This window comes from Salvelinus namaycush, chromosome 16, assembly GCF_016432855.1.
Source record: "Salvelinus namaycush isolate Seneca chromosome 16, SaNama_1.0, whole genome shotgun sequence".
Taxonomy (NCBI): domain Eukaryota; kingdom Metazoa; phylum Chordata; class Actinopteri; order Salmoniformes; family Salmonidae; genus Salvelinus; species Salvelinus namaycush.
The window spans coordinates 4,606,028-4,627,720 of NC_052322.1; the positions used below are offsets into that span (position 1 = coordinate 4,606,028).

General features: G+C 41.6%; 1 protein-coding gene across 1 annotated transcript in view; it reads right to left on the reverse strand.

Moving 5' to 3' along the window:
• LOC120060858 (nebulin-related anchoring protein) overlaps window positions 1-21,693 on the reverse strand; it is a 99,743-nt gene that overhangs the window by 6,870 nt on the left and 71,180 nt on the right. The window contains exons 33-39 of the mRNA XM_039010269.1: window positions 21,401-21,508; window positions 19,075-19,386; window positions 18,648-18,752; window positions 18,445-18,543; window positions 18,086-18,190; window positions 6,993-7,100; window positions 949-1,260 (exon numbers count right to left, since the gene is read on the reverse strand). Coding sequence (XP_038866197.1) covers window positions 949-1,260; window positions 6,993-7,100; window positions 18,086-18,190; window positions 18,445-18,543; window positions 18,648-18,752; window positions 19,075-19,386; window positions 21,401-21,508 — 1,149 coding nt within the window. The remainder of the gene's footprint in view (window positions 1-948; window positions 1,261-6,992; window positions 7,101-18,085; window positions 18,191-18,444; window positions 18,544-18,647; window positions 18,753-19,074; window positions 19,387-21,400; window positions 21,509-21,693) is intronic.

Genomic DNA, 21,693 nt, shown 5'->3' on the forward strand with positions numbered 1-21,693 from the left:
GAGTTTCACTCCGTGAATCGGGCATTCATGGTCGAATTGCAGCAAATAAACCACTACAAAAGGACACCAATAATAAGAAGAGACTTGCTTGGGCCAACAAACACTAGCATTGGACATTAGACCGTTGGAAATGTGTCCTTTGGTCTGGAGTCCAAATTTGAAATTTTGCGTTCCAACCGCCATGTCTTGTGAGACACAGAGTAGGCGAACGGATGATCTCTGCATGTGTGATTCCCACTGTGAAGCATGGAGGGGGAGGTGTGATGGTGTGGGGGTGCTTTGCTGTTGACACTGTCTGTGATTTATTTAGAATTCAAGTCACACTTAACCAGCATGGCTACCACAGCATTCTGCAGCCATACGCCATCCCATCCGGTTTGCGCTTAGTGAGACTATCATTTGTTTTTCAACAGAACAATGACCCAACACACCTCCAGGCTGTCTAAGGGCTATTTGACAAAGAAGGAGAGTGATGGAGTGCTCCATAAGATGACCTGGCATCCACAATCACCTGATCTCAACCCAATTGAGATGGTTTGGGAAGAGTTGGACGGCAGAGTGAAGAAAAAGCAGCCAACAAGTGCTCAGCGGTATGCTCAGCATTTGGGGTTACTCCTTCAAGACTGTTGGAAAAGCATGCCAGGTGAAGCTGGTTGAGAGAATACCAAGAGTGTGAAAAGGTGTCATCAAGGCAAAGGGTAGCTACTTTGAAGAATCTAACATCTAAATATATTTTGATTTGTTTAACACTTTTTTGATTACTACATGATTCCATGTGTTATTTCATAGTTTTGATGTCTTCACTATTATATTATTCTCTGCACTGGAATCCCAGTAAATTGAGTATACCTTAAACTCTAAACCATTTCTACAATTTACAATGGGTACCCCCCCAGACACACACACACACACACACATGCATGCGCACACACACACAAACACACTCACGTCACTCTGCAGCTTGTAGGCCTGCTTGGCGTGTTGTACGTTGAGCTGCTGAGGGTCAAAGGTGTAGTCATGGAGCCTCTGGTTGTAGGTCTGGTGGCTGGCCAGAGCTTGGCTCTTCTTGGCCTGCTGGAACACAGGCTGGTCGGCATGCATCTTGAACTGGGAGCGATTCTCTTGAGCCTGCCTCTTGTACCCCAGGCAGCTCTGGAGCTTGCTGGCTGCCAGGGAGTGCACCATCTTTGGGTCATCCTCGACACTGAGCAGCCCCACCTGCTGACCCTTCTCCTTCACAAAGGCTTCCTTGTAGCGGAACTGAGGGTGCAAAGACAGGACCATTTTAGAGAACCGCCCAATTCCACTTGGCTCTACTCTACTAGCAGATGCTATTTAGCTTGGTCCCAGATCTGTTTGTGGTATCATTCCAAACATTTTGGCATGAGAAGAATCGGCATGATGGCACAAACTGGTTCCCAGGCTACACACAAGGGTTATTTGGTAAGGGTGATGGTTGTGGAACCATGATGACTCTTTGCAGTTTAGAAAATGAGTGAACCAATTCTTTATGAAATGGTTCTTTACAGCACCATTAATGTTCTATGAAGAACCATTAAGAAAAGGTTATTTGTAGTACCAGAAAAGGGTTGTAATGATAGCAGAACCCTTTTTGGAGCTATATTTCTGCTGGTTTTCTTTTTGAAAGAAACAAAATGGCCAACATGATCCTGACCGGTCTATTGTTTCAGCCCATCAGCTGATGTGGAAAACAGTAAGCCGGTTTTTAATTTCCAAAAAGTCACAGAAGATGAGGTCTTATCTGCACTATCTGTTATAGATTCGAAGAAATCGTTAGGCGCTTACAATCTGGATCCATATTTACTCAAGTGTGCGGCACCTATCACTGCTAGTGCAGTGACGCATATCTTCGAACATTAGTCGTAGGAAATATTCATAAAGATTGGAAAACAGCCTTTGTTTTACCACTCCTCAAGGGAGGTGATGGTAGTGAATTGGATAATTATAGGCCCATCTCTAAGCTCTCCTGTTTGGCAAAAATTTTAGAGTCATTGGTGCATAGGCAACTACAACCATTTTTAACTGTTAACAATATTCTTTCTAGCAATCAATCTGGCTTCAGACCTAAACACAGTACCACTACGGCCACTGTACGTGTTGTAAATGATATTACTAATGCCCTAGATCACATATGTCAGAGTCAAGGCCCGCGGGCCACATCCGGCCCGCGAGAAGGTTTTTTACGGCCCCTGGGATGATCTTGATTTATTATTAGAACCGGCCCGCAGACCGCAGCAAGCCGGCAGCCCGCAGATCTTTTACACGCACCAATACTACATTTCCCACAATGCAACGGTGACGCACCGAGCAGTAGGCTGCTTCATTTCAATATTTATTGGCACAGCAGTCGTCAGCATCACAGTAAAATTAACTTTCAGATACCCATCAAAAATGGCAAAACGGAAGGTGGACACTGAGAACCGGGGGTTTCAAACAAGGTGGGAGTCGGAGTATATGTTCACGGAGGTAGCTGGAAAACCTGTGTGTCTTCTGTGTGGAGAAAGTGTGGCGGTACTGAAAGAGTATAATCTGAGACGACATTATGAAACGAAACACGCGGACAAAAACAAGAATATGGACATGGAACAAAGGCTACAAAAGGCTAGATTTTTGCACTTTATTTTATTGTATTTCAATCCAATTATATTTTAAAAATATTTCAGTTGAGTGGATGATAGAAAATTGCTATTATTGTTTTTTTCTTTGAAGTAAATTTAGCCCACTTTTGCTAAAATAGAAAATATAGGCTACTGATGGTGCCTTGAATACCGGTTTCTTTCATTTAATGTTCATGTTATGGGGATTTTTATATAAAGGAAATTTGTCTTTTGTGTCTGTTGAAAATTAAAGATTACTGACAGAGCCATAAGAAAATATTGCTTTATTTATCTGATCATATTGGAATATATTTGTTAGGTTTTCAGTAGGTTCAATTAGGTTCACTAGACTATATGCGTCATTTAAAAATTTTTCAATGAACATTCGAACAGTCCGGCCCTCGGCTTGTAGCTAAATTTTTTATTTGGCCCTCCGTCCATTTGACTTTGACACCCCTGCCCTAGATAATACAAAGTACTGTGCCGCCTTGTTCATAGATTTGTCTAAAGCTTTTGACACTGTAGACCATGCGATACTTTTGGGTAAGCTGTCGTCAATAGGACTGGGATCGGATGCCTGTCGTTGGTTTCATGACTATCTAAAGGATAGAAGTCAGGCTGTTGGAGTCAACGGCATCCAGTCGGAGCCATTGGAGTTGGTTATATGGGTCCTACAAGGTTCTATACTTGGTCCATTACTGTTCACTCTCTACATAAACAATGTCAGCGATGAGGTAAGAATGTGTAAAATACAGTTGAAGTCGGAAGTTTACATACGCTTAGGTTGGAGTCATTAAACCTTGTTTTTCAACCACTCCACAATTTTCTTGTTAACAAACTATAGTTTTGGCAAGTTGGTTAGGACATCTCCTTTGTGCATGACACAAGTCATTTTTTCCAACAATTGTTTATAGACAGATTTCTTCACTTATTACAATTGTATCACAATTCCAGTGGGTCAGAAGTTTACATACACTAAGTTGACTGTGCCTTTAAACAGCTTGGAAAATCCAGAAAATTATGTAATGGTTTAGAAGCTTCTGATAGGCTAATTGACATAATTTGAGTTAATTGGAGGTGTACTTGTGGATGTATGTCAAGGCCTACCTTCAAACATTTTTTTTTTTAAATCACTGAAGTTGGAGACATATCTCCCTCACTAACTTCAATCAGTAACTTCAAGCATCGGTTGTCAGAGCAGCTTACCGATCGCTGCAGCTGTACACAGCCCATCTGTAAATAGCCCATCCAACCAACTACCTACTTCATCCCCATATTTTTTTCTGCTCTTTTGCACACCAGTATTTCTTTGCACATCCTCCTATGCACATCTATCACTCCAGTGTTAATTGCTAAATTGTAATTACTTCACCACTATGGCCTTACTTCATTTGCACACACTGTATATAGATTTTCTATTGTGTTATTGGCTGTACGTTTGTTTATCCCAATTTTCTGTTTTTTATTTTATAGAATTTTTTGAAACAAGTAATTTTTTCATTTCACTTCACCAATTTGGACTATTTTGTGTATGTCCATTACATGACATCCAAATAAAAATACATTTAAATTACAGGTTGTAATGCAACAAAATAGGAAAAACGCCAAGGGGGATGAATACTTTTGTAATGCACTGCATTTTCTGCACTATGCAATGATATGGACAGCAACCATGTAACACTTTACAACAAACATAAGTGTGCTGGTTATCAAGGGGAAAAGTATTGACACGTTTTTTTTAATTGAGAGATGAGCTTAGAGTTCTTTACTGACCATCATTTTCACTTGTCTGATCACTTGCATGATGACGAGTTTCTCACACGACTGGCCTACCTGGGTGATGTTTTTTCTCACCTGAATGATCTGAATCTAGGATTACAGGGACTCTCCTCAACTATACTCAATGTGTGGGACAAAATTGAGGCTATGATTAAGAAGTTGGAGCTCTTCCCTGTCTGCATTAGGGACAACACACAGGTCTTTCCATCATTGTATGATTACTTTTGTGTAAATGAACTCAAGCTTACGGACAATGTCAAATGTAATATAGCGAAGCACCTGAGTGAGTTGGGTGCGCAATTATGCAGGTACTTTCCCGAAACAGATAACAAACAACTGGATTCGTTATCCCTTTCATGCCCTGTCTCCAGTCCACTTACCTATATCTGAACAAGAGAGCCTCATCGAAACAAGCAGTTCTGTGAAAATGTTATTTAATCAGAAGCCACTGCCAGATTTCTGGATTGGGCTGCGCTCAGAGTATCCTGCCTTGGCAAATCACGCTGTTAAGACACTGATGCCCTTTGCAATCACGTACCTATGTGAGAGGTGATTCTCGGCCCACACTAGCATGAAAACTAAATACGGGCACAGACTGTGTGTGGAAAATGATTTAAGACTGAGACTCTCTCCAATACAACCCAACATTGCAGAGTTATGTGCATCCTTTCCAGCACACCCTTCTCATTAACCTGTGGTGAGTTATTCACAATTTTCAATTAACAAATTAGGTTTTATATGTAAGATGGTTAAATAAAGACAAAATTGTTTATTATTATATTACTTTTTGTGCCCTGGTCATATAAGAGCTCTTTGTCACTTCCCACGTGCCGGGTTGTGACAAAAACTCACACTCATTCTTATGGTTAATAAATGTGTGTGTGTGGCAGGCTTACAATGATGGCAAAAAACAACATTTGAGAGTGCTCTGACCCCTAGTGCTAGAGGGGGTACACAGCTGGAGGTTGAATGTTTGAAGGGGTACGGGACTGTAAAAAGTTTGGGAACCACTGTAATAGAGAATTGAAAAAAAAGAAATTGTACGAACATAGTATATGGGATTGATTTAAAGAAATGTATCTTAATTAATCTGATTAATATTATGGTGTTTCTATTCCAAGAAAAACAAAACCCTCAGGTTTTCCCTTAGAAAATATGGTGCTGTACAACGTGACGGTCGGGAGTAGGCTACAGTACTAACCAATACCCAAACGGAGATTCAGTGGGAAAAAAATCTAATTGATTTATCAAGACCAGTCCCCATGCTTGTTTCAGAGCAAAACCCTATGCGCAAAACCCTATGCGCCATGACCTTGATTATTTAGCAGACATCACTTGCTAATATTCAGTCAACACATATATCTTAAGAATATCATGGAATATAATTGAACATTTTAATTTCTCTTAGAATAAAAACCTTTGTGTTACAACAGCTTTAGTAAGTAATACTGACGAGTTAGTAACAAAAAAATAAGTGTAATTTTCCAGGTGTCCGCGTGCAGGACAGAGGAATAGCAATTCTTCCACTATTGTTCTAAATTCAATCACCTTCTTCATCATTCAATTAATTGAAATAAAATGTTGAAGTTTTATCAGTTTCTATTTGGTTTATGTTGCCCATTCATTGTCAGTTAGAGACACATTAGCGCCTTGGGACCCAAAAGCATAATCAGTGCTCTAACTTCCCTTACACTGGTCTGAAGCAGTGACGCAGGGTACCGTACTAAAACACAAATGACCTCTAAATAAATTAATTATTAAGTCCCGCAGTATAATCTCAAAACTTTTAGTTGAGCAACCACTGTACCTCAGCTGGTTAGCTAGCTCTCAGTCTCATTGACCACCAAATGTTGCTAATGCTAGCTAGCCACTTAATATAACTTGTTTTCTCTAAATGTATGTTAGCTAGCTAAGTTAGCCATGTTGTTAATACAACTCCCATCTGGTCTGTTGTCAACATCAGGATACGATTTGAGAGCACAAGCTAGTTCAGTGCCTAGCCACACCACAAACATAATTTTACCAGGTTGCCATGAAGCAATTGTAATGACAGTTCACCACAACATACGCAAGAGTTTCCTGATTAGCAAGGGGTAGTCTGTGTTTATTTACATTGTGTGTTGAAAACACATTTGAGATCATTGTGAGGGCATTTAGCCAGTGGTTAGAAGGTGGAATTGGGCTTCCCGGGAAAATGTTGTCCAAGGTTGCAACAGTAACCAAGAGGGACGGGGCTTAGCAAAGGGTAAATTGCCACTGACTGTTGCACACAACAAGCTTACATTCCTGCTGTCACAAGGGGATATACAGCTGACTTGAGAGATGGGATTTTTTTTTTATGTAGTTGAATGTGATCTTTACGACAGAATGTTACAATAAGGTGAAATAATTTTTTTTTAAACCAAGTTACACTTCTCAAAAGGCAACAAATTGGTGTAACGTCCAAGGTAAGACAAAAACTTTCCTCAATAAAGCAGCTATTAGCAAAATCAGTGCTAGTAAGTAAAATACAAGTGTGAGTGCAAGAAAGACAATTAAAACAGAAATGTGTTAGTATTTGTTGTTGCTTTTTTCTCTTGTGTAAACTAAACTCACATCACTGGCGATATTCGTGGAAGCCTTGGCCGTCTGGAAGGGAATAGCATCCAGCCTCAAGTCGTAGCCTGCCGACCTCATCTCGTCCCCAGACGCTTTATAGGCTTTCTGCAGAGGCCGGGACAAAGAGATAGACAGGCATGGTTACTAAACCAGGATAGTTTATGTGTTTCACTATGGACTGTTTCATACACAGTAGGTGATGCATGAAGATCTGGGTGGGTTACAAACACTGTTTTAGCACATGGTTCATTACATTTTCATTCTTGTGGCATGGAAATGTGTATTTAGGCTTACTCTGGTGTTTTGGTCTGGTACTTAATTGTACTTATGTCAAGTAAGTACACTGTATATAACAAAGTCGAAAACAGTACTTGCCTGGTACATTGCCAATCATGCATCCCTACAAGCTGAGGAGTAATTATCTGGCAGTGCATTCGGAAAGTATTCTGACCCCTTCCCTTTTTCCACATTCCAGCCATGTTCTAAAATTGATTGTTTTTCCGCTCATCAATCTACACACAATACCCCATAATGAAAAAGTGAAAACAGGTTTAGAAATTGTTGCAAATGTATATAAAAAAAAAAACAGAAATACCTTATTTACATAAGTATTCAGACCCTTTGCTATGGGACTCGAAATTGAGCTCAGGTGCATCATGTTTCCATTGATAATCCTTCAGATGTTTCTGCAATTTGATTGGAGTCCACCTGTGGTAAATTCAAGTGATTGGACATGATTTGGAAAGGCACATACCTGTCTATATAAGGTCCCACAGTTGACAGAGCAAAAAACAAGCCATGAGGTCGAAGGAATTGTCTGTAGAGTTCCGAGACAGGATTGTGTCGAGGCACAGATCTGGGGTTCTGCAACATTCTGCAGCATTGAAGGTCCTCAAGAACACAGTGGCCTCCATCATTCTTAAATGGAAGAAGTTTGGAACCACCAAGACTTCCTAGAGCTGGCCGCCCGGCCAAACTGAGCAATCGGGGGAGAAGGGCCTTGGTCAGGGAGGTGACAAAGAACCCGATGGTCCCTGTGACAGAGCTCAATAGCTCCTCTGTGGAGATGGGAGAACTCCACCAATCAGACGGATGCCACTCCTCAGTAAACGGCACATGACAGCCTGCTTGGAATTTGCCAAAAGGCACCTAAAGGAATCTCAGACCACGAGAAACAAGATGCTCTGGTCTTATGAAACCTTGATTGAACTCTTTGTACTGAATGCCAAGTGTCACATCTGGAGGAAAACTGGCACCATCCCTATGGTGAAGGCAGCATCATGCTGTGGGGATGTCTTTCAGCGGCAGGGACGGGGAGACGAGTCAGGATCGAGGGAAAGATGAACGGAGAAAAGTACAGAGAGATCCTTGAAGAAAACCTTCTCCAGAGCACTCAGGACCTCAGACTGGGGAGAAGGTTCACCTTACAACAGGACAAGGTACCTCAGCACACAGCCAAGACAACGCAGGAGTGGCTTTGGGACAAGTCTCTAAATGTCCTTGAGTTGCCCTGCCCGAGCCCGGACTTGAACCCGATCGAACATCTCTGGAGCGACCTGAAAATAGCTGTGCAGTGACGCTCCCCATCCAAACTGACAGAGCTTGAGAGAATCTGAAGAGAAGAATGGGAGAAACTCCCCAAATACAGGTGTGCCAAGCTTGTAGTCCTACCCAAGAAGACTTGAGGGTGCAATTGCTGCCAAAGGTGTGTGAACAAAGTACTGAGTAAAGGGTCTGAATACTTATGTAAATGTGATATTATTTTTATACATTTGCAAAAAAATCTAAAAACCTGTGTTTGCTTTGTAACGATGGGGTATTGTGTGTAGATTGATGAGGGGGGGAAACTATTTAATCCATTTCAGAATAAGTCAGGGGGTATGAATACTTTCCGAATGCACTGTATACAGTGGCTTTTTCAACATTTTGTTGTTACAACCTGAACATTACAACCTGAACACAACCGGAAAAAAATATCACTGGCCTACACCACATTTTATAAATTATTTACAGATGAATAAAAAATGAAAAGCTGGCTTGATTCAATAAGTATTCACCCCTCTGTTATGTCAAGCCTAAGTAAGTTTAGGAGTTAAAATGTTTAACAAGCCAAATCAAATGTTATTTGTCACATGTGCGGAATACAACCTTACAGTGAAATGCTTACTTACAAGCCCTTAACCAACAATGCAGTCTTAAGAAATTACCCCCAAGCAAGTAAGAGATAAGAATAACAAATAATTAAAGAGCAGCAGTAATATAACAATATCGGTGCTATATACAGGGGGTACCGGTACAGAGTCAATGTGGAGGCTATATACAGGGTATTACGGTACAGAGTCAATTTGGAGGCTATATACAGGGTATTACGGTACAGAGTCAATGTGGAGACTATACACAGGAGGTACCGGTACAGAGTCAATGTGGAGGCTATATACAGGGGGTACCGGTACAGAGTCAATGTGGAGGCTATATACAGGAGGTACCGGTACAGAGTCAATGTGGAGGCTATATACAGGAGGTACCGGTACAGAGTCAATGTTCGGGGGCACTGGTGTCAAGGTAATATGTACATGTAGGGAGAGTTACTATGCATAGATAGAGAGTAGCAGCAGCGTAGAAGAGGGGAGGGGGGCAATGTAAATAGTCTGGGTAGCCATTTGATTAGATGTTCAGGAGTCTTATGGCTTGGGGGTAGAAGCTGTTTAGGAGCCTCTTGGACCTAGACTTGGCACTCCGATACCATTTGCCGTGCGGTAGCAGAGAGAACAGTCTATGACTAGGGTGGCTGGAGTCTTTGACAATTTTCAGGGCCTTCCTCTGACACCGCCTGATATGGAGGTCCTGGATGGCAGGAAGCTTGGCCCCGGTGATGTACTGGGCCGTACGCACTACCCTATGTAGTGCCTTGCGGTCGGAGGCTGAACAGTCAGGATGCTCTCGATGGAGTAGCTGTAAAGCCTTTTGAGGGTCTGAGGACCCATGCCAAATTGGTTAAGTCTCCTGAGGGGGAATAGGTTTTGTCGTGCCCTCTTCAAGACTGTCTTGGTGTGCTTGGACCCTGTTAGTTTGTTGGTGATGTGGACGCCAAGGAATTTGAAGTTCTCAACCTGCTCCACCACATCCCCGTCGATGAGAATGGGGCCGTGCTCGGTCCTCCTTTTCCAGGAGTCCACAATCATCTCCTTTGTATTGATCACGTTGAGGGACATGTTGTTGTCCTTGCACCACAGGGTCAGGTCTCTGACCTCCTCCCTATAGGCTGTCTCATCATTGTCGGTGATCAGGCCTATCACTGTTGTGTCATCGGAAAATGTAATGATGGTGTTGGAGTCGTGCCTGGCCATGCAGTCATGAGAGAACAGGGAGTACAGGAGGGGGCTGAGCACGCACTCCTGAGGGGCCCCAGTGTTGAGGATCAGCATGGCAGATGTGTTGTTACCTACCCTTCCCACCTTGGAGCTGCCCGTCAGGAAGTCCAGGATCCAGTCGCAGAGGTAGGTGTTTAGTCCCAGGGTCCTTAGCTTATTGACGAGCTTTGAGAGCACTATGGTGTTGAACGCTGAGCGTCAATGAATAGCATTCTCACAGAGGTGTTCCTTTTGACCAGGTGTGAAAGGGCAGTGTGGAGTGCAATAGAGATTGCATCATCTGTGGATCTGGAGTGGGTCTATGGTTTCTGGGATAATGGTGTTGATGTGAGCCGTGACCAGCCTTTCAACGCATTTCATGGCTACAGACGTGAGTGCTACATGTCAGCAGTCATTTAGGCAGGTTACCTTAGTATTCTTGGGCACAGGGACTATGTTGGCCTGCTTAAAACATGTTGGTATTACAGACTCGGACAGGGAGAGGTTGAAAATGTCAGTGAAGACACTGGCCAGTTGATCAGCACATGTTTGGTGTACACGTCCTGGTAATCCGTCTGGCTCTGCGGCCTTGTGAATGTTGACCCGTTTAAAGGTTTTACTCATATCGGCTGCAGAGTGCGTGATCACACAGTCGTCTGAAACAGCGGATGCTATCATGCATGTTTCATGTTTACTTGCCTCGAAGCGAGCATAGAAGTTATTTAGCTCGTCTGGTAGGCTTTTCTTACTGGGGAACTCTCGTCTGTGCTTCCCTTTGTAGTCTATAATAGTTTGCAAGCCCTACCACATCCAACGAGCGTCGGAGCCGGTGTGGTACGATTTGATCTTATGCCTGTATTGACTCTTTGCTTGTTTGATGGTTTGTCGGAGGGCATAGCGGGATTTCTTATAAGCTTCCGGGTTAGAATCCCGCTCCTTGAACGCGGCAGCTCTACCCTTTAGCTCAGTTCGAATGTTGCCTGTAATTCATGGCTTCTGGTTGGGGTTTGTACGTACAGTGGGGATGACGTCATCGATGCACTTATTGATGAAGCCAGTGACTGATGTGGTGTACTCCTCAATGCCATCGGAAGAATCCTGGAACATATTTCAGTCTGTGCTAACAAAACAGTCCTGTAGCTTAGCATCTGCTTCATCTGACCACTTTATTTATAGACCGAGTCACTGGTGCTTTCTGCTTTAATTTTTGCTTGTAAGCAGGAATCAGGAGGATAGAATTATGGTCAGATTTGCCAAATGGAGGGTGAGGGAGAGCTTTGTATGTGTCTCTGTGTGTGGAGTAAAGGTGGTCTCGAGTTTTTTCCCTCTGGTTGCACATTTAATACGCGATAGAAATTAGGTTAAACGGATTTAAGTTTCCCTCTATTAAAGTCCCCGGCTACAAGGAGCGCCGCCTCTGGATGAGTATTTTCCTGCTTGCTTATGGCGATATACAGTTCATTGAGTGCGGTTTTAGTGCCAGCATCGGTCGGTGGTGGTATGTAGACAGCTATGAAAAATACAGATGAACTCTAGGTAGATAGTGTGGTCTACAGCTTATCATGAGATACTCTACCTCAGGCGAGCAAAACCTTGATGAGACTTCCTTAGATATCCTGCACCAGCTGTTGTTAACAAATAGACATAGGCCCCCGCCCCGTGTCTTACCAGAGGCTGCTGTTCTATCCTGCCGATAGAGTGTATAACCCACCAGCTGTATGTTATTAATGTCGTCATTCAGCCACGACTCTGTGAAACATAAGATATTACTGTTTTTAATGTCCCGTTGGTAGGATATACAGTGGGGCAAAAAAGTTTAGTCAGCCACCAATTGTGCAAGTTCTCCTACACTTCAACTATGACAGACAAAATGAGAAAAAAAAATCCAGAAAATCACATTGTAGGATTTTTTATGAATTTATTTGCAAATTATGGTGGAAAATAAGTATTTGGTCAATAACAAAAGTTTCTCAATACTTTGTTATATACCCTTTGTTGGCAATGACAGAGGTCAAACGTTTTCTGTAAGTCTTCACAAGGTTTTCACACACTGTTGCTGGTATTTTGGCTCATTCCTCCATGCAGATCTCCTCTAGAGCAGTGATGTTTTGGGGCTGTTGCTGGGCAACACGGACTTTCAACTCCCTCCAAAGATTTTCTATGCGGTTGAGATCTGGTGACTGGCTAGGCCACTCCAGGACCTTGAAATGCTTCTTACGAAGCCACTCCTTCGTTGCCCGGGCGGTGTGTTTGGGATCATTGTCATGCTGAAAGACCCAGCCACGTTTCATCTTCAATGCCCTTGCTGATGGAAGGAGGTTTTCACTCAAAATCTCACGATACATGGCCCCATTCATTCTTTCCATTACACGGATCAGTCGTCCTGGTCCCTTTGCAGAAAAACAGCCCCAAAGCATGATGTTTCCACCCCCATGCTTCACAGTAGGTATGGTGTTCTTTGGATGCAACTCAGCATTCTTTGTCCTCCAAACACGACGAGTTGAGTTTTTACCAAAAAGTTATTTTTTGGTTTCATCTGACCATATGACATTCTCCCAATCTTCTTCTGGATCATCCAAATGCTCTCTAGCAAACTTCAGACGGGCCTGGACATGTACTGGCTTAAGCAGGGGGACACGTCTGGCACTGCAGGATTTGAGTCTCTGGCGGCGTAGTGTGTTACTGATGGTAGGCTTTGTTACTTTGGTCCCAGCTCTCTGCAGGTCATTCACTAGGTCCCTCCGTGTGGTTCTGGGATTTTTGCTCACCGTTCTTGTGATCATTTTGACCCCACGGGGTGAGATCTTGCGTGGAGCCCCAGATCGAGGGAGATTATCGGTGGTCTTGTATGTCTTCCATTTCCTAATAATTGCTCCCACAGTTGATTTCTTCAAACCAAGCTGCTTACCTATTGCAGATTCAGTCTTCCCAGCCTGGTGCAGGTCTACAATTTTGTTTCTGGTGTCCTTTGACAGCTCTTTGGTCTTGGCCATAGTGGAGTTTGGAGTGTGACTGTTTGAGGTTGTGGACAGGTGTCTTTTATACTGATAACAAGTTCAAACAGGTGCCATTAATACAGGTAACGTAGTGGAGTGGAGGACAGAGGAGCCTCTTAAAGAAGAAGTTACAGGTCTGTGAGAGCCAGAAATCTTGCTTGTTTGTAGGTGACCAAATACTTATTTTCCACCATAATTTGCAAATAAATTCATTAAAAATCCTACAATGTGATTTTCTGGATTTTTTTCCCTCATTTTGTCTGTCATAGTTGAAGTGTACCTATGATGAAAATTACAGGCCTCTCATCTTTTTAAGTGGGAGAACTTGCACAATTGGTGGCTGACTAAATACTTTTTTGCCCCACTGTACATGGTTTCAGTTTGTCCCATTTATGTTCCAGTGATTGAACGTTGGCTAACAGTACGGATGGCAAAGGCAGATTAACCACTCGTCGCCTGATCCTCACAAGGCACCCCGATCTCTTTCCGCGAAATCTCTGTTTCTTTCTCCAGCGAATGACGGGAATGAGGGCCTGTTCGAGTGTTTGGAGTATATCCTTCCCATCCGACTCATTAAAGAAAAATGATTAGTCCAACTCGAGGTGAGTCATCGCTGTTCTGATGTCCAGGAGCTCTTTTCGGTCATAAGAGACGGTAGCAGCAACATTATGTACAAAATAAGTTACAAACAATGCGAATAAACAAACAAAATAGCACAGTTGGTTAAGAGCCAATGAAACGGCAGCCATCCTCTCCAGCGCCATCTTCATTTTAACATAATAAGTTGCATGGACTCAGTCTGTGTGCAATAATAGTGTTTGACATTATTTTTAAATGACTACCTCATCTCTGTACCCCACAAATACAATTATCTGTAATGTCCCTCAGTCAAGCAGTGAATTTTAAACACAGATTCAACCATAAAGACCAGGGAGGTTTACTAATGCCTCGCAAAGAATGGCACCTATTGGTAGATGGGTAAAAAAAAGAAAAAGCAGAAACTTGAAAATCCCTTTGAGCATCGTGAAGTTATTAATTACACTCTGGATGGTGTATCAATACACCCAGTCATTACAAAGATACAGGCATCCTTCCTAACTCAGTTGCAGAAGAAAGGAAACCGTTTAAGGATTTCAAAATGAGGCCAATGGTGACTTTAAAATAGTTACACAGTTTAATGGCTGTGTTAGGAGAAAACTGACGATGGATCAACAACATTTCAGTTACATCACAATACTAACCTAACTATAATATAATATATAACTATAACTAACATAAACGAAGGGAAAAGAAGGAAGCCTGTACAGAATAAAAAATATTCCAAAACATGCATCATGTTTGCAATTCACTAAAGTAATATTGCAAAAACATTGAGCAAAGCAATTCACTTTTTGTTCTGACTACAAAGAGTAATGTTCGGGGCTAATCCAATACAACACATTACTGATTACCACTCTCCATATTTTCAAGTATAATGGTGGCTGCATCATGTTATGGGTATGCTTGGAATTGTTAAGGACTAGGGAGTTTTTCAGGATGAAAAATAAACAGACTGGAGCTAAGCACAGCCAAAATCCTTGCCTCCTGTTTTAGTCTACTTTCCACCAGACACTGGGAGATGAATTCACCTTTCTGCAGGAGAATAACCTCAAACAGAGGGTGAAATCTACTCTGGAGTTGCTTACCAAGAACACAGTGAATGTTCCTGAGTGGCTGAGTTACAGATTAGACTTAAATCTACTTAAATCAATTTGACAGAGATTGAAGAATTTTGAAAAGAATAACGGGCAAATGTTGTACAATCCAGGTGTGGAAAGCTTTTAGAGACTTACCCAGAAAGACACAGCTGTAATTGCTGCCAAAGGTGCTTCCACAAAGTATTGACTCAGGGATGTGAATACTTACAGTACCAGTAAAACGTTTGGACATAGCTACTCATTCAAGGATTTTTCTTTATTTTTACTATTTTCTACAATGTAGAATAATAGTGAAGACATCAAAACTATGAAATTACACATATGGAATAATTTAGTAACCAAAAAAGTGTTAAACAAATAAAAATATATTTGAGATTTGAGATTCTTAAGTACAGTGGTTCTTCCTGTAAAAGTTGCGTCATACTGCAGCACACCTTGCGGTCTGCCGCAGAATTCTATGGCACGTTATTTAATTGTCAGCCATTGTTGCCATTAATACTAGTTAGTGCTAGTTTGACCACCAGAGGGCATCTTTGAGAAGCATTTGATAGTCGTCAATATTGGCTGTACTAGAGAATTTAAAACCTTTTTTTGTAAGAATGTAGAATATGGGATTGATTTTAAGAAATGTAGCTTAATTCATTTGATTAATATTGTGGTGTTTCTAGTCTAAGAAAAACAAAAAACAAAACCCTCCGTTAGGAAAATATGGCTCTGTACAACGTGACGGTCGGGAGTAGGCTACAGTACTAAGAGCATAACATTTCCACACCCTAATTGTAGTCTAACCAATACCCAAATGGAGATTAAGTGAAAAAGTCCCCATGCTTGTCTCAGAGCAGCACAAAACGGTGCTGAAATAGTTGACCACACGCGGGTAGACTATTGCTTCAAATCCTATTGCGTCTATCTTCAATATGCTTTTTAAATAAATAAGACCTACACAGCACATTACTCAACACTAGTGAGACTCATGTTGCCTACGATGGCCTACAGTATATCTACAAATATTTTTTCAATGACATGACTCTCCTTCAATAATTAATTTTAGAGGATTGGAGGGTTCTAAATGAATATCTAACTAACATTTTTCGTTAAGGTAAATCTGAATTTTGAGAATATCTAAGGGGCTTTTATAGAATTGTAAATTAATTAATAATAATAAAGGCCAAAATAATATTTATAAAGGCCAAAATATTTTTTTCTGATTTTAGAGGGAGAGAAACCAAAAGCCCACCGTGCCTATTTTTTGGACAAGGACATCCCGGCTGGCCAAACCCTCCCCTAACCCGGACGATGCTGGGCCAATTGTGCACCGCCCTATGGGACTCTGAGATGCAGTGCCTTAGACCGCTGCGCCACTCGGGAGCCATGACCAATATATATTGTCCTGCTAGTAGCCCATCATAGAAACATTGTTTGCAGAATTCACAGCCTGATACGCTTGTGAAAAACAAGCTAAATAATAATACTTTTTCCCCCTTACCACATGTAAGTTTTTTTAATCAATTAGTATATTTGAGTTTAACGACAATATTTGTTGTATCTTTTCTGGTGGATGAAACTGAAATTGCAACCAACTTTCTATGGCTATGGTGATATTTTGGAGATTATTTTGTTTTCAAAATACTGGAAGTGATTGAGAAAAAAGCCATTCTTGAACATGAGGTGAGACATTCTTACTAATATGTAAATAAAGCCAGTTTGTTATTTAGAATTTAGAAGGGAGAGAAACCAAAAGACCACCGTCACCTCATAAAACCTATTTTTGTAAGAACATAATATATGGGATTGATTTTAAGAAATGTAGCTTAATTAATTTGATTAATATTATGGTGTTTCTATTCCAAGAAAATCTAAAAACGAAACTCAGGGGTATCACAACCAGCCGTGATTGGGAGTCCCTTATGGCGCTGTACAACGTGACCTTTATTTAACTAGGCAAGTTAGTTAAGAACAAACGCTGGGTCAATTGTTGGCCGCCCTAAGGGACTCCCAATCATGGCCGGTTGTGATACAGCCAAGCTAACTGAGAAATATATTTGACAATACAATTCTCCCCCTTACCCTCCTTCTTGGCAGGAGTCTATTGTCCTGCTAATAGCCCATAATGGCGCTGTACAATGTGACCGGTCAGGAGTAGGCTACAGTACTACAGTAAGAGCAAAATAATCCTAACATTTCCACACCCTAATTGTAGTCTAACCAATACCCAAATGGAGATTCAGTGAAAAGAAAAATCTCATTGATTTATCAAGACCAGTCCCCATGCTTGTCTCAGAGCAGCGCTGTCTTGACCTCTGAATGCCGTCTCTTCCATTCATTTTGAATTAATTCATTAGCCTACTTTGTTCAAATTTTTCTGTCATTCAGTGATATTTATTCCTTGTGTTTTCAAATTTGTGACCTTTCAGAAAAGTTACCTTTCAAATTTTGCATTTTCAATCGCTTGTTATAGTGCCACAATGTGGCCAATTGGCAAGGCATTTTATGAGAGGGTGTGTTGGCGCTTTACCATCATGCCAGGTTGCACCCTCCTAGGCCTTATCATCTCACTGGAATTTGCATGTGGATCTGAATGTGCTTGAATATGTTCTCTTCAGTGTTTGGAACATGTGTACCAAGTTTTGTTACAATACTAAAATCCGTGACTGATTTAAATGCATTAATGAGAATAAACATGTGCCCGTTATAGCACCACCTTGTGGTCAATCTCGATATGCTTCCATATGTTGAGTCTCACGGTGTTTGGATTTTTATTATGCATCTAATAATTTTTTGGACATTTTCAGGCCCTGTACACACTCAGATTGACAACTGATGTACAACACATTTGACACAAGGTTGTGATGCTGATGCTGATATTTTTGTAATACAATGGAGAGTTTATTGCACAACCATTGTGATGTGTTTCGGCAACTCATCTAAACACTTTTGTGTAGACAAACTCTCCGTTGTATCAAAACAGTTGTCTTAGTTTATACAACTGATGTACAACAGAGTGTGTACAAGGCATTAGAGAAAAAAAAGCATAGTTGGTCTCTTACATTGCTAATTTGCTGGGCGTTGATCCTTGCTCTGATGAAGTCAGGGTCGTCGGCATGTAAGGTATATTTGTGCATGGCGTCCGAGTCTCCAGACTTATACAGCCTCTGTAACGTGGTGAGAATAACATTGATAACAATTACACAGAATTTGCCTTTGAAGGGGTCACAGACAGACATGGTTTTAAATGCTATTTTAAAATCTCAAATACCTGCTTTTGTCTGCCTGGAGTGCCAAATGGGTGGAGTTTGCTCTTTCAAATAGCAAGCATTAGCAAGCATATTTTCAAATAGCATTAGATTTAGTAGCCCTTCTCAACTGAGGACACTGACGATTTTACAAAATGAATAGGAGCTCATACCTCACTGCACTGCAGGTAGCTGTTCTTAGCATGAACAATGTCTGGAGAGTCCGCCACTTGGGTGAACTTCAGACTGTCTGGCAGTTGACGATATTTCTTCTGCAAGACCAAGACCACTTCACATAAGGATCAGTCGCACGTGCACACACACACACCACACTATCTTATTTCTCAGGTAACATGGCCGCTAGTTGTGTACTTACATCACTGGCGAGTTCTCCAGCTTTCTTTGCCAACTCCATTAGAGGCGCCCCCACACCATCCCAGGCCACGCCCTTCATGAAGTTCAGATCCGACTTGTACAGTTTCTAGAACACAGACGCAGGGAGAGGGTTGCTATTTATACCCTCATATTTACTGAAACTCTTATTTGAATATTGTTCTTTGTATTTCCTGAGACTGTGGTTGAGATCTCTTTCATTATGTTGAAAATGCACTATGGTAAAAACGATTGTATTCCCTTCTAGTCTATTCTTAACAATGTTGCACCCTGGGACATGATTTGTTAAATTAATTTGAGGGGAAAGCCCCTGCTCCAATATCCTAATACTTAATAGTATATTTCCCATGTTCTCCCTCTCCCCTCCACCCTTCTCTTCCACCCACCCTCCCCCCTCCTCGCTGCCTTACCTCGCTCTGCAGGTTGTAGGCCTTCTTGGCCCATTGGACTTTAATATCGTCAGGTAGGACAGTGTACGCATGGAGCCTCTTCCTGTAGTCCTGATCGCTGGCCAGAGCCTGGGCGTTCTTGGCTGTCACTAAATTGATCATATCTGGATTGAGGTGGTACTGGCCACTGGTGGAAAGTGCGTCTTTGCGGTACTCTTGCTCACTCGTCATCCGGCCCATCTGCATGCAATGTAGCATGCGCGGGTCATCCAGAATGCTGCGGGCGCCGATGTGCTTGCCCTTATCCAGCAGGTGGTTGTGCTTGTATTGGACCTAGGTTGGTAGAAGGGAAAGAGAAGTGTGAACAGGCAATAAGTGCATCTTATGATTGACTTGATCAAATTGACTGTCATACATTGGTGACTTCATTATATACATTTCATTATTTGATTTTGTTAAAACACCTTCTTTTCTTCTATTTCCTCCCACCCCATTGTATTTTTGTGCACCTCATATACCAAACCCCCCCCTTTTGCCCTCATATACCAACCCCCCCCTTTTGCCCTCATATACCAAACCCCCCCTTTTTGCCCTCATATACCAAACCACCCCTTTTTGCCCTCATATACCAAACCACCCCTTTTTGCCCTCATACCAAACCACCCCTTTTTGCCCTCATACCAAACCACCCCTTTTTTGCCCTCATACCAAACCCCCCCTTTTTTGCCCTCATATACCAAACCCCCCCTTTTTGCCCTCAGAACAGCCTCAATTAATCAGGGCATGGACTCTACAAGGTGTCGAAAGTGTTCCACAGGGATGCTGGCCCATGTTGACTCCAAGGCTTACCACAGTTGTGTCAAGTTGGCTGGATGTCATTTGGGTGGTGGACCATTCTTGATACATACAGGAAACTGTTGAGCGTGAAAAACCCAACAGCGTGGCAGCTCTTGACAGAAACCAGTGAGCCCGGCACCTACTACCATACCCCGTTCAAATGCACTTAAATCTTATGTCTTGCCCATTCACCCTCTGAAAGCCGCACATACACAATCCATGTCTCAATTGTCTCAAGGCTTATTTAACCGGTCTCCTCCCCTTCATCTACACTGATTGAAGTGGATTTAATAAGTGACATCAATAAGGGATCATAGCTTTCACCTGGATTCACCTGGTCAGTCTATGTCATGGAAAGAGCAGGTGTTCTTAATGTTTTGTGTACTCAGTGTATCTTACATGCAAATAGGTACTACTGTAGTGGCTAAGGTTCCTAGCTAAGGTTCCTTTTATTTTGAGTCTTACCTTATCCTTTCATTTACGTTTTTTGTTGGACAATTTTGTGCGGTTTTTGAGTTTACTTTTTGCCATCATTATCATCCTGGAATCTGTTCAAATAACCTGGAAATAATCAATGCGTTCATTACTCAAACCTTGGAACAACTGTACCTGGGAATAATTACAATCAAGAAATCTCAAGTTGTTTTATTGGAGGATTTGCACTAATTGGAAATGAGTTGGAACCCTACATCTATTTTGGTGTCTATTATACAACGGGTGGGTCTAATCCTGAATGCTGATTTGGTTAACTGCCTTCCAGCCGTTGTCTATTCCACAAGTTACCACTGGCTAAAGCTATGATGTTAAAATGCCTATTTACTCTGTTCCATCTGACTGCGCAATCCACTAACTCATCAGCCCAGCCAGGCAATTTATAAAATTGATCTCCACTAAGAAAAGCATCTAGACATTATCTCACATTTCTTTTAGACAAAAATGTTGTTTTCAACAGCTGAGATTTGGAACCAAATTCTACCGTTGTTATGGCTTCTGTTCTAATGTTCTAATTCACCAAAATACAGGTAAGGGTTACAACTCATCTTCCAATAAAACAACTGTAAATTTCTTGATTGCAATTATTAACATATTTATTACTCACTAAGTTCAGTTATGAACTCAGTTTCAAATTTTGAGTAATGAAGGCATTGATTGTTTCCAGGTTATTTGAACAAATTCCAAGATGAGAATGACGATAAAACGCAAACTCAAAAAGATACAAAATGATCCAACAAAAACAGCCAAAGGATAAGGAGAGATATGAAATGAAAGACACGGAAATGGTGCCATATTGCCAGCTATAAACTGGTTCTAGGTGTTAGTAACATGAATGGCCAGCAGGTGGTACAATAACCTAAATAAAAATGGGTTCAATAAACATATTTATTTCTCCAGGGTTATATTCTTTGTATTTCTTACACAATTCTAGCACATTTTCTAATATATAAAAATGGCTATTATTACAACTGCTGTACTTTCAAAAGAGTGCATCCATAAACGGAGTATTACTCACATTGCTGGCTAAATCCATTGAGGTTTTGGCAGCCTGGAAGGGGATGTCCTGCATGGTCAGTTTGTAGCCCTGAGCCCTTAGAGTGTGCCATGACTCCCTGTACTTGCTCTGAAGAGGGAAACAAACCATCAGTAAGTCCAGGCCCTGGTTTGCCAGAGCCTTCATAAGCGTTAACGTAGACTGGATCAGTTATTCATCATCTAATGTTACAATTGTTCATTGGAGATCCCATCATAAGGTGCGTCATTACGCCTGAGCTGTTTGTCAAAATCAACTTACTATCTAGACTCTCT